At 51.7% G+C, this 13,742-nt stretch overlaps 1 protein-coding gene across 1 annotated transcript; it reads right to left on the bottom strand.

Moving 5' to 3' along the window:
* Nucleotides 1-10,224: 10,224 nt before the first annotated feature.
* FAM241B (family with sequence similarity 241 member B) lies at nucleotides 10,225-12,865 on the bottom strand. The gene is made up of 3 exons (XM_080938269.1): nucleotides 12,806-12,865; nucleotides 11,762-11,888; nucleotides 10,225-11,075 (listed from the first exon to the last, which is right to left on the bottom strand). Exons 2-3 carry the CDS (start codon nucleotides 11,852-11,854, stop codon nucleotides 10,806-10,808), a joined length of 363 nt encoding a protein of 120 aa, XP_080794395.1. The 5' UTR covers nucleotides 11,855-11,888; nucleotides 12,806-12,865; the 3' UTR covers nucleotides 10,225-10,805.
* Between the last annotated feature and the right edge of the window lie 877 nt (nucleotides 12,866-13,742).

The raw sequence follows: 13,742 nt of genomic DNA, 5'->3' as shown, positions 1-13,742 counted from the left end.
CTCTGTCCCTGTGTCCCTTTGGTTCTTAGAGTCTTAAGGCTTTCCTCAGGACCTGGTCTTAAGAAGCCCTCAGTATCTACTGGGCGAGAGAACCTGGACAGGGATCATAAAACAGTCGACCTTCTACCCAAAGAGACCTTAACAACTTCCGGCCGGTTCTGAAATATACTTGGAAGTGTTTTCCTCCCACGATTTCTAATTCAGGAAACTTGGCACATTAAGTCCCCACAAACTGGGGGCAAGAGACGGGGCTCCGGGAAATGGGTTCTGGGCGCCTTTGCTGTTTCACTTCCTGTAGGAGCCAAGGAGAACAGAGGTGGACAACATCCTGCAGATACCCAGCTCCCCTCCAGCCAGGGAGACATAAATGGTGTCACTCTTGATTTGGTCACTGCACCCATGCCACCAAGATAGGGACCAGTCACAGGAAACCTAGCACCTCATAGAGTTGTCATTGTCACCTTACACATTCAACTCTGGCACTAGAAGTGGCCTTGGGCAGAGAGAGAGAGACACAGAGACAGAGAGATAGAGACAGAGAGATAGAGACAGAGACACAGAGAAACAGAGAGATAGAGAGTGTGCTTGCACGTATATGAAAGGTTCCTCCTGGTGGAAGAATCCCAGGGCATCCAGGGCCCATCACACTCTGTTCCGGGAAGCCTTGGGGGCTCCAGACCCCAGAGGCAGCTAGCTGTTTGACCACACCCCATCAATTCTTCTGCTACCATCTTTGTCTAATGTCTTCAGTCTCTGAAGTTCCAAGGACATCTATGAGCCCCTTCCCCCAGCTATACTATCTCACCATGCCTGTCCCAGGACTCCCGAGTATACATACAAAGCTTCTACCCACCCATTGAGCAGGACCTAAAAATACCCACAAGGCAGTGCTTACAAACCAGTTGTGTAAACCTGCCCCAACTGAGGTGGCTGCTAAAACAGGGTCAGAACACTAAGAAACTTTAGGGCTGGTGCAGAATCCCTCCTTTGAGGTCGCTCTGGGCTCCACCTACAGTCCCGCCAGGTTGTTCACTCAGAAAGCACAGAGGGAAGTCTGAAAGAGCCATTACCCTTAGAGTTTGAGAACAGCTTCAGGAGGCCAAAGAAGTGGGTATTCCCCACATTCCACTCAGAGTTGGGGTCTCCAGTGTTCCCCCAAAGGCCCAGGTTGCTAAAGGGTTGGTCCCCAGTCTACAAAACCTTCAGGAGTTGGGGGCCTACTAAAAGAACTTGTGTCGGTAGGGACACACCCTTGAAGGGTGCACTGAGACTCCCTGTCTCTCTTCTTACTTACCAGCCACCATGAGGTGGACAGCTCCCCCGGCCTGTCCTCCTGATCTTGCCACGTTCATTTCCAGGATCAACAAGCCAAGCAGCCATGGCAGAAACCATGAGCCACAGTTAACTTTTCCTTCTTGTGAAGTGACTTTTCTTAGTCAAACACAGAGCGTGACCCACCCGCCCAAAGGGATGAGGATGCCTGCTTTCCTGAAGCCATTGGGGGCCACTGTCTGGAGGGTGTAGGAGAGAGAGAGGCCTGGGAAACGCTACTCTGGAAACATGACATATTATATAAGTGATTCTTACAAATACCAAATGAAATGGGAAAGCAGATTGGCCACAGGAATAAGAAGAAAATAAAGAAGGGAGGGAGAGGAGGAGGGAGGGAGAGAGGGAAGGAAGGAGAAAGGGAGGGAGGGATCACCAATGTATCAAAGCAAGGCAAGATGAAAGTTGCCTTCTCTAAGCATCCAGCCTCTCTCCCTGTGGCTCATCTGCCCAGTCCTCAAGGCTGCTCCTCAGGATGGAGCTGGCTCTGTGTGAACTGGTTTTAGGCGGAATCCTGGAGTGTACAGCTACTGGTCCTCACCCCATGTTCACCCTGGATAGACGTAGGTGCTCTAGATTGACCAGGCTCACCTAGAAATCTAAGGGGAGCAGGACGGGATCCCAGGGACTCTAGTGTGTGCTCACTGAGAACTCAACAGCCAGCACTGAGATCCCTCCCCGGACTGCAGGCCGGTTTCCATGGTTACAGAGACCCTCATGTTGTGCAAAGCAGGAAGGAAAATGGACCACAGATCCCTGGGAGCCCAAAAGGCTCTCCTGGCCCTCCCTACCAGCCCCCCCTCCCCTGGCTCCCAGCCCCTCTCACTAGGGTCCTTTGTGTTTCACTGTTCAGCAAATGCCTGGGGGGCTCACCCCCCTCTGAGTCCCCTCCTTCTGTCTGCTGTGGCACACGCTCCCTCTCCCCTGACTGATCTATCTGGCAGAAGAGGGAAAGAGGAATCTTTAATGAGTCTCCTGCCTTCATTCATTACTGTAATGGCTTCAACTTGGGGGACAGGGGCTGCCATGCACTTAATATGTTTTCATGTCCACAAACACATTCCCTGCTTGGCAGGGAGAGAGGAGGTCTGGTTTGGGTTTGCGTTGTGGGGGTGATTTGTAAAAGACACTAGACTTGGGACTCCCCTGCCAGGACTTAGCCTTCTTATATCCCTACCTCTCCCTTTGGGCTCCCCTGGTCCCTCTGCCTCAAATGCTTCCCCTTTTTAGCATCTCTTCTTGAGCTGGGCTTGCTTCCTTCTCTTCCCTATGCCAAACTTCTCTCCAAAGCCAACCAGGCTCCGCAAGAAAATGGCTGCTGACAGACCCTCTCCAGTTGCATCTGAAGGCTTTGTGCATTGACTCACATGGCCTCAGAGAGCATTCTGGGTAGAAAGAAAGGAAAATGGATCCAGTTTGACCCATTTCTCTGTGACCACCCACTTGGGCAGCCATCGAAGGTGTTTTGTGCATGACAAACCTTTGGCAGAACAAACATACTGGGAAGAGAGATGGTGTTTCTCCCATGGGTAGCAGACTATTTGAACCACTGACCCAAGATGGAAGAGTTCCCTGGGAACCTTGTGCCAGTAGAAAAAGGAAAAGCTGAAGCATGGTGTGGCCAGAGGAGGAACCTGGCTACTGTGAGCAATTACACACATCTCTGACCACTTGCTACCCACCCTATAGAAGAGACAGGAGCAGAAACAAAGGTGGGCCAGTGATGGGCAGGACCACACGCCCTGGCCAGGGCCACTCAGCTACGCGTGCCTCTAGTGCTTTATTTAAACCAAAACAAGTGGACTTGAGGGTCGTAGGTTTGTATCCTGTCAGAGTGGCCATACTGTATACGTCTCTTCTCTCCACTCCCATTGGTACTTGTCTGTGTAGTCAATCTATGGAGGATGGGTGGCTAAGCCTAGCTTGTTAGGACTGCCAGTGTACAGGCTCTGACCCTGAAACTACAGTAACACTGTAAGAGGAGGAGAATTTTCAGGGAAACCTTGTGCTAACAAAACACACTGGGGACATCATGGCTGGGGAAATGCTCTCGGAGAGGCATCTGGGCTTTACTATGATCAAGAAAGAACCATTTGGGCTCCGTTGTCCCTAAGAAGCTGCTGCTGAAATATAGAGAAACAGTCACAAATCACTACTCAATGAGGTGAGAGTCTCCACGGCAACCTGCCCAGGGCCAAACACCAGGAGGTGGGAGATGCATGGTCGCCATGGAAACCACATCCTAGAAACCCATTGGTATTGGTTTGCCACATTGCAGATGAGGTAATGGGGGTGGAGCTAGACCTGCAGGGTCCCTGGAGACTAAAAGGAAGGAGTGGGAGAAGAATAGGTAAGAGGGTGAGGGAGAGGATTCAGGGGAGGAGGGAGGGGAAGGGAGAGACAGAGACAGACATACACATGTACAGACAGACAGACAGAGAAAGACAGAAGAGAAGAAAGTCCAGGCCCTAGGCTGTCTCTGAAGCTGTATGAGGAAATGGGCCAGGAGCTGGGGTGAGACAGATAAAGAGGCTGGTCTAAAGCCCAGAAGAAGGATGAGCAGTTGGAGTTAGGTGCCACCATATTGATAGTCTTTATTGCTGTACTCCATCTCTCTAGGTCACCCACTCGGCATGAGTAATTCTCTAGTGCTGTTCCATTGACAATAAATTCAGAAGGATTTGGAATCCGAACAACCTTATTTGGGTTCCTCAGGTCCTCCACTGACCCTGGGTGCTCAAGCACAAAGTAGGAGCTCATCCTCAAAGCCTGTCTCTGGCTCCAATTACTCTCAGACATGTTGGCTGGTCTTCCCCCTCCCCCCCAGAAGCTAAGTAGCAACTGGGTACCTAGCGCCACCTGCTGGTGGTCTCTGGAATCAAGGCAGCGGTGGCCATTTCTAATCACCTTCTGGTGTCCTGGGGACCAAATGAGTTCTGTGATAGAATGAACCACAGAACACAGCCTGTCCAGATCATCAGTCGGCCATGTGACCTCAGCCAGCCATTAGCATCTCTGGGCTACAGTGTGTGAAATTTCCCACTGGGGTTCTTGATAGCTTACAAACAAGCATTTGCTCTAGCCTGGAAAGTCCCATCAAATCTGAGGAGGGAGAATACTGCAGAAACAGTGCCACGTGTCTCTCTGTATCTGTGATGTAAGGCGACCTGGTGCAGGAGGACCCCCACCACCTCCACTAGCCAAGAAGCAGGAGCTAGGCCCAGCAATACAACTCTGCAATCAAACCCGAGACAGCCCACTGCAGCCAGCCTGCCCTCCTCTGATGTCAAGAAGAGCCCGGGGCTCCTTCACATATGTCAGAGGAAGATGGCTGGGTACCAGAGCTACCCACAGGATACTGGTCTCTTCACCCTTTGACACAGGGAGGTTTCCCCAGTGGACAGCCATTCAGAATGCAGAAATACCCAGAGAAGCTGGCTATCCTGGAAATTTGTGTTAGACACAGAATTTGGTGGGTGGGGATGGTAGACCTTAGTCTGGACAGCCAAGCTCACAGCCTATCTTTTCCCATTTGGAGTGACAACCTTCTTGTCCTGTCTTTCTACTTGCTAAGCACAGCCAGGTCTACCTCTTGGGGTCTGCAGGAAGTTAAACAGGCTCCCACACTCCATCTTTCCTGGATAAAGCCTGGTCCATAGCAACATCATCACGGCCTTAATCTAGAAGCTACTTCTTGTCCTATCAAGAGCATGTATATAGCACAATTCCGGCTGTTCCCTCCACCAGTAATTCTACCGGGAACTTATCATATGCAGGGCTAGAATAGTGGGAAAGGTAGTTTGGATGCTCTACCCCATGGAGCTTCTGGTCTAAAAGGGAGTTAGGAGATGGACAGACATCGAACTGACAGACTCACAGCAAAGTTGCTGAAGGACCACATGACCAGGAAGGAGTGAACCTGAGTAGTCAGAGAATTGTCATTGGCTTTCTTCCTCGCTGCTGGTAATAAGGGTGTGATGGCTGGTGTTTGCAGCTATTGTGGGCTCTGAGGCAAGGCTGATGGGTAAGGGGGTGGGGTGTCATTCTTGAGAACTGTATTGGCCACTCTTGGCTTTTGTGAAAACAGAGGGGACATTTATCCTGTCTTAAGAACTTTAGTTTTCTAGTTGCTTCTCTGTCCTCCAAACCCTCTGAACCACGTGCCTAGCGTTAGTAAGGAGCAGGCCATTTCTCCATTAGCCAGTAGGAACCCGGGTGAGAGGAGTCTGTAGGTCTCGGTTGAATTCACTTGGGTGGGAGGAATTAGCAAGAGACAGAATAAACCAAGTTAGAGATGAGTCTGGGGTGACAAGCTGGGGGCAATCTCCAGGGCCGTCTGCAGACACAGCTCTAGAGATGCAACAGATGAAGTCAGCAGTTAAAGACAGGCCTGAGAGAAATGGCTCAAAGCCAGGAGACCCAGGTTCCACACCAGAGACTCAAGTCCAGCCCTCAGCTAACTCGGACTAAGTCACTAAGGAAAACCTCAGATGTCTTTCCTCGTGTGACATCCACATTTGGTTTTTGAGGCAGAGTCTCTCTCTCTAGTCTGGAACTTACCAAGGAGGCTAAGCCGACTGGCCAGTGAGTCCCAGGTATATGTCTGTCTCTAACTCCCAGCATGGGATTATATACAAGTACTACCAAGCCTGGCTTTGTGCACATGTTGGAGAGGGAGGGTTTGGGGGATCAAACCCAGCACCTCATGCTTGAAAAGCAGCTGTCTGCCTGAAACACTTCTCCATCCCCGGGCGATTTCTTAACAGCCATATACTGACAGGTAGTAACCAGATTTAGACACCTTTCTTTTTTTTTACCCTACTAGAATTTCAAAAGGAAGTTGAACTCTATTCCTGACACCATCAGCAGCTTTCAACGGAGTCCCTCAGGCTGTGGTCAGATTTAAAGCACTCCTCTGAGCCACTATGCCTCAACCCAGACTCGCTGGGCCCAGCAAGAGCTGTAGGCAATCCACTCTCCCCAACTCAGGCAGGGCAACTGGGACACACCTGCCCAGAGATGCAAGAAATCTGCCTGACTGGCCTTGTGAAAAAGACAAACACTAAGTCACTGGCGCCCTATGAGAAATGACAGCCACGTCATATGTCACACATCCCACTGATAATAATAAAAAAAAAAAAAAAAAAAAAAAAACAACCACAGGGCACCAGGCCCCTGAGCAAAGAAAGCTAGGAGGGGGTGAGAGGGACTGGTGGGCAATTTCTGGATGTGCTGGGCTAGATGTTTGGCCACCCCCACTTACAGAGCACACAGCCCTAGAAAGGGACCAAGTCACACCCTCCCCCCAGCTGGGTCACTTCATGCATCAGCAGAAATGTAGACTAGAAATAACCAAGGCTGTGAAATACCACTAAGAGAGGCCATGACTCATCCTTCCCCAGTTGACCCCAGGCACGCCAGCTCCCTTATTCAGTGTACTGAGGGGTAGAGAGGAGACCCGGTTTTATTTCCTCTCCTAAGCCTGCATCCCGCTTGTGGAAAAGGCATAGGTCCACTTTTCTTTGATAAGGTGACAGGAGGCTTGTAACTCTCCCTGACACTAGACTCAGACCAGGACAAAGCCACAGTAAGTGTGGATTAGAATAAAACTGTGGGCGGTCACTCGCCTCCAGGAAGTTCCCTGGAGGTGGGCCATGCTCCCGCCCAGACTCTCCACCAGGTGGCGCTATGAGACAACTTTCAAAACACAGGTCTACAAGCCATGCCTGTGGCTTTCACAGCTGTGTTCAGACCTAAAAGCCCGATGGTTTTTATTTTTCATGACTTTGATTCACCTTAGCCCTGATGCTCATTGAACAAGATGGCAGACACTGGCTGTGCCAAACTGGGTAACAACCACCTACTAAGCTCCACCATGGGCAAGAACAGGCCAAAACAGCTGAAATGGCCCTTGCAAGAGTCTCCCTGACACATTAATTAGTGGCGAAGGGGGTTCTTGGGCAGCAACAGGCAGCCGCGGGGCGAGGCCCTCTACTGGTGAAGGCGAGACTGCATCCTCTCAGCTGCTAAGGCTGTGTAGTTCTCAACCCTCCTAATGCTGACCCTTTACTACAGTTCTTCATGTGGTGAACCCCCTCCATCATCAAATTATTTTCGATGCTACTTTATAACTGTAATCTTGGTACTGTTATGAACTGTGATGTCAATGTGCAGGATACACAATATGTGATCTCTGTGAAAGGGGTCGTGACCCATAGGTTGAGAACCAATCACCTGGGCTGTTTCTCTCAGCCTTTACTGGCACACAGCTGTTTCCAGAACACTTGTGAAGCTGAGAGCCAAGGACCAGGAGTTACACTCCTGGAAACAGGCTTTTCCACTATGACCTACACCCAGTTCGGGGTTACAGCTCCTTTTGGGGTCTATGTGATAGTTCCCCAAAAAAAGGACCACAATTCACCCCACGCTAAAATTCTATGGAATGACTTTTTTATTTTTAACCATAAAATATGCCCAGAACAGACAGCCAAGAAAAGAATTAAAGATGGGAAGTGTATTTAACTTACTGTGATATATAAAAACTAGTAATTCGGGACTGGAGAAATGGCTCAGTGGTTAAGAGCACTGACTGCTCTTCCAGAGGTCCTGAGTTCAATTCCCAGCAACCACATGGTGGTTCACAACCAACTATAATGAAATCCTGGTGCCCTCTTCTGGCATTCAGATGTACATTCAGACAGCACACACACACACATATATATACATACATGCATATACATACATATATATACTTATATATATATAATTAGTACATATAGTAAATTTTTAAAAAAGAAAAAAAAGCCTAAAAGTTCAAATATTCATGTTCATTCACACTGGTGTAACTCTAAGGAACTGGGCTAGGTAGATGGCATAAATGTATATTCCTAGTTTCTTGGGAGGTTGAGCTAAGTGACTCACAAGTGCAAGGCCTACCTGTGCTACAGCATGAGTTCAAAGCCAGAGTGGACAACTTTAAACAAAATCAAAAATCAAAAAGAGGATTGTGGCTGGAGCTCAGCAGGAGTTGTGTGCCTAGCCTGTGCAAGGGAGGCCCTGGGCTCAATCTTAGTACCGCAAACACTAACAACATGACGACAACAACAACACTATCATAGCCTCACATGCCTACAATCCCTGTTACTGGGGAGGCTGAAACAAGACCACTGCAAATTCAATGCCAACCTGTGCTCTATGTAAGCCTGGGACCACACAGCCCACCCTTCCAGGGGCAGGGTGGGGCATCTCAGCCTGGATTGGGTCAGGTTGTCCTAGTGCTTTCAGACCCACGGCTGGAGAAGCAAGCAGAACAGTGACAGTGAGCCCAGAGGCTAAGGACACAGAGCCAGGACACCTCCAGCCCCAGTACCCTTTGCTCTGTATGCTAATGCAGTCAGTCTGCTGCTGCCCAGCTTCTTGGCCGCTGGAAATGGGAGTCTTGCTCGCTTCCCACTGAGACCCTGCTGCCGCTGGGTCCCTCATCTGGACCTGAAAGCTTGCTCGTTTGTCTTCAGTGAGGAATGGATTCTCTTCCCAGGGTGTGGACTCTGATTTGGGGAGAGGAGACTGCATTCCCACAAAGGTCCCCTTCAACTGTGAAGCTCCAGTGTGTTACACGGGAACCCTAATTCACATCCCTTAAGGAACAAGTCCAGCAAACTGAACATGGACCCGAAGCGCCAGAGAGACAAGGTGGCTCAGGGGAGCGGGATGGGGACAGGGCTTCTGTTATGGCTGGGGAGGTGAGCAGGCCAACCTGCTAAGGCAGGAGATGTCACAGTGAAGAGCTGAGATTCCAAGTGGCTGACAGCTACACCCCTTCACCACCAAGGATGCCCGTGTCTCTCCTCTAACCCCCAGACATGAAGAGTCAGGAAACCTTTGGTAAAGGAGTTCCGCCCTGACAGAGGCTCCCAGCCCCAGGGAGCAGTGGGCACGTGGCCTGAGGAAGGTTGTTCTAAGCAGAAGAGCAAGGCCCAGAGAAGAGAAACCATCTCTGCACTACCTACCTCACCTGGCCACACACAGCCAGCCTTGGGGACCTGAGACGGGGAGGTTGCTCATACCAAGGGAGGCCAGGTCTTCAGGTTTCACTCCTGGAACTGTCACCCTGAACCCACCAGACCGGAACTGCCACCCATTACCAGAACTGCCACCCATTACCTCTCTCAGGCATTCGCCATGAAGACTCAAGACTTCAGGAGCCTCTGGGTGGTGGTGGCTCACGCCTTTAATACAAGCACTAGGGAGGCAGAGACAGGCGGATCTCCAGGCCAGCCTGGTCTACAGGGTGAGTTCCGGGACAGCCAGGGCTGCACAGGGAGACCAACACTGCCTCCAACAGCCCTCCCCCACTAAAAACCAAACCTAATCAAACCCCCCAAAAAACAAAGAGAGTTCAAGAGCCAAACCCATGCCTCCTGCCAGAAAATCAGGGCTACCTGGTCCCAAGACCCGCCAAGGACAGTTCATTGTGGTCAGGGCTTGTGAGAGCTCCTGATGGCTGGGGGATCCTGAGCAGCCCCTGGGTGGAGCCCCTGAGCAGGGAGACCCCAGACAGGTACTCAGTTCTTTCACTCCTAGCACGTCCCTGGTCACCCAAAAGACCACCTCTCCCCAAAAGCTGACCTTGGAGTTTAGAGTGTTGGGGTGCCTAGAGATTCCCACGGCACTAGGGAAGAGGTCCAGACCTGCACCTCGCCTTCCAGCCCCCGTCCTACTGGAAAAAAAAAACCCCAGAAGTCACCAAGGCCAAAGGTCCTGCCACTCCCTCTCCAAAACCAACTACCCCACCCCCTTCTTCCTCTGCCTTCTAGGCTGTGCAGATATGACTCATTCACCGGCTTCTCAAAAGGGACTCCAATGTATTTATTGAAAAGATCACAATACCTGGGCATGTGTCATACACCTTTGGTCCCAGCACTTGGGAGGAAGAGGCAGAAGGATCTCTGTGAGTTCAAGGCCAACCTGGTCTACTTGATGAGTTCCAGGCCAGCCAAGGCTACACAGTGAGACTCTGTCTTGGAAAACGTCGTAACAAACAGAATGTCAATATCTTTCCTTGGAAATAAGCGCAGCCAATAAAAAAGACACCGTTAAAATAAAGGAATGCTATGAAACGCTGGACAGTTCCCAGCTGCTCGGAACTCCAGGTTTGCGCCTGGTGGAAAGACTTGCATCCCGGAAGAATGCAACATACTAAGCCTTTCTTACTCTAGCTTGTGCTTTTTAGTGGAGGCCCTGTGTCCCCTAAAAACATTCCAGAAACACACAGGACTATTTTCTCAGCAGTGCTGGCCCAAAGAGTTCCTCTGCCTCTTGCAGCAGGGGGAAAAAAAAATCTACGCTCACGGTCTCACGCCCATCACACCTTCTGAGCACACCCAAGCTCCCTCCCCCTGTGCATCATCTCGCACCGAAGCCCCAAAGCCCCGTCAATCCTACTGACCACTCCCACCCTCGCGAGTCCCCGGAGGTCACCGCTGGCTCAGGTGGGACACCAGGTAGACCAGGCCCACTAGCAGGAGGCCACGAACCCCTAGCATCATGAGCAGGAAGAGCAGGAGGATGGAGGTCACAGGTTCCACCACGTGGTTCCCAAGATGCCACTGTGGAAAGCCCATGTTCACCAGCTGCCGGTTCAGGTCATTGAAAGGAGACTGGGCGCCACCCAGACGGGCACCGGCCTGCTGCTGGCGGGATCCAGGCCCCCCTGGAGGTGTGCCATGGCCTCTGTTGAAGAAGCCCTGGAAGGTTAAGACAAGACAAATGAGTCCAGAAGCTTCCTGGTAACTGAGGTGCCAACCAGGAGACTCCAGGCTGAACCCCGCCCCCCACCCCATGACCATCCTACAAACAATGCTTCCTTTCCTGGGACCAACCGGGACACAAAATCTCAGAGCCTGTGTTTTCCTAATAAAGGTGGTCAGGATGGAGAGGAGAGGGGAGGGGTCAGCACTCTCTCCATAACTGAAGCCAGCATCTCATCTCCATCCCATATTCTAGAGATGCTGGCTCCAGGGGCCTTTGCAAATCCCACCAAAGGTGAGTCCCTAGCTTTGAGAGCTACAGGAGGCTCTCTTCCCTGAAGGCAGGAGCCAGACAGCAAGTCTATTCTTACTGTTAGACGCTCTGTGCAGAGAGCTTCAGACTATATAGAGCAATGGTTCTCAACCTGACCCCAGCCCTTTCACCCGAGACCATCAAAAAACATGGGTATTTACATGAGAACTCATAACAGTAGCAAAACAGTAGTTACAAAGGAGCAAGGAAAATAATTTTACACTCTGGGTCAGAACACCATGAGGAACTGCATTACTGAGTCACAGCAGTAGGAAGGTTGAGAGCCACTGCTACAGAAGGGAAGATGGCAGCTTGTGACTTCTGGGAGTTGGGGCCCGCTGCTACCCTTCCCTTCAGGATGGATGCCTACCTGCCGAGGGCTGCTACTTCTCTGTTGGGTGGAAGTCCTCACTCGGGGGTCATCATCCTGAACGATTTCCCCATTAGCCAAGATCCTCACCATTCTCCTGGATAACTGAATTTCTGCTGGGCTGGACCTGCAAGAAATGCATACCCTTCTATAGTTGTCTAGGGACTGCAAGACAGATCTTTCCCCTGACCTCAAAGGGCCTGTTATAGGTAAATGAGAGGATGTTTTTCAGTATGGTCACCTTAACGGGTGCTAGTCCTATTAATGAAAAGAGGTTTAAAAAATATGCAAGGGAGGAAGATAGGGAGGGTCGGCCCTACGGTCAGGTGGTGCACACCTGTAAACAGCCACCAGACTCCAGGAGGTACAGGCTGGAAAGTCAGGGGTTAAATAAAGGCCAGCTTCTGATAAGTGAAATTCTGCCTCAAAAAAGAAGCAGGGAGGGCAGTATTTTGCATGCTAACTTAAAAACAGAAACCAAAACAATAGCAACAAAAAGGAAAAACAAAAACAAAACAGGGTTAGATCGTGGTTCCCAAGGACTGCCAAAAGAGCAAAGGTTAAGGAACTATCTAGATCCTCTTAGGTCTCCACGCAGGTGGCAGAACCTGGGGGACACCGCGCTGGGGAGGGCGGACCTCCCCTGCAGAGGGCACGCCCCCCACTACCCCTTGCTGGCAGGGAGCACCCGTGCCAAAGGACGAGGTCCAACAGCACACCGGGTGCAAGCTGCACCTGCAGCGCTGGGGGAGCCCAGCTTTGCAGCCTCTAAGGGTGCCGATGGACCGGGCACTGTCACCCAAGGAGCACCTTCGTGCTCCTCTCAACGCCGTACGCGCCGCCGGGGAACCTGGGCGGGTTGGGCCCGGGGAGGAGCGCGGCGTGGAGCGGCAGGCTCGCGGTTCCTCGCGGCGTCCTGTGCTTTGTCATCCCGCAGGCTGGGCCACCCGTGCCGCCGCCGTAGCGCCTCGGTCAGGCGTGGCCCCGGGTCCCACAGCGATGGGAAGGGGCGCGGACCCTGGGTCCGGCGCGAACACCACCCACCTGCGCGCACCACGGCTCGCGGGGCTCGGCGTCCACGGGCGGCCGCTTCCTCCCACCTGACCTCACAGGAAGCGCGCACCGCAGGGGCGAGGCCCGGCAGGGCCCCCTCTGCCGGCTGCCGGGGGAACTGCAGCTGTGCAGCGCGAGAGGGAAGTGGGGAAGGGGGGGGCAAGAAAGAACTGCTAGACTGGGGACGGAGGAGAAGGGAGAAGGAGGAACTGCTAGACTGGGGAGGGAGGGAGGAGGAGGGAGAAGGAGGAAGTACTATAGGGAAGGAATGAAGGGACTGAGAAGGATTAAAATGGGAAGTATGGGAGAAGAGGACAAGAAAAGAACTCCAGGACTCAGGATGTCTTGGTTCGGAGAAGAGAAGTAGGCACAAGCTGAGCTCACAGGTTTACTAGTCTGCTCAGATGTGCCCAGGTAACTCTGCCAGGGCCCCTTGAAAAGGAACCAACCCCGCCCTTCAGGGGCTCAAGCATCTTGGGTACCGGGGCAAGTTTAACCAATTTACAGCAGGGTTCCCTAAGAGGGTGTTTGAGGCCAGAGATCATCAGATTAACAGTGGGCCTCTTAGTGAGTCAAGGTGTAGTGGGGAGGAGAAAAGAGGGATAAGGGGTCTGGGAAGGCCGAGACAGGGAAGAGAGAGGGGACTGGAGGGAAGGAGAGAGTCAGGACAGGGAGCTTCACAGTCTGATGGCCTGAGTTGGATCCCTTGCTAAGTAACTTTTCCTAGCATTCCGGCTGGGAAGGGCAGACTTCCTGATAGCTTATACTGTCCACAGAAGCGCCTGCTTCAAGGTTGCTAGCATCTTCAGATCTACCCCACCTGGCTGGATGCAGATTTTCAAGCTTAAGAGTTACAGTAGCAAAGGCCGCTGTGATGGGGACGCAGGGGCTCACAAAAGAACAACAGTAAATAGCACCAGAACAAACC

This window comes from Micromys minutus (assembly GCF_963924665.1).
Source record: "Micromys minutus genome assembly, chromosome: 25".
Lineage (NCBI taxonomy): Eukaryota > Metazoa > Chordata > Mammalia > Rodentia > Muridae > Micromys > Micromys minutus.
This window is presented reverse-complemented; position numbering and strand designations above follow the sequence as displayed.

Excerpts from the sequence above, each read along its gene's own strand:
- FAM241B (XM_080938269.1), bottom strand. The coding sequence starts at position 11,854 with ATGGTGAGGATCTTGGCTAATGGGGAAATCGTTCAGGATGATGACCCC. Across the intron at positions 11,076-11,761 it reads GAAGTAGCAGCCCTCGGCAG|GGCTTCTTCAACAGAGGCCA; the intron begins GTAGGCATCCAT and ends TTAACCTTCCAG.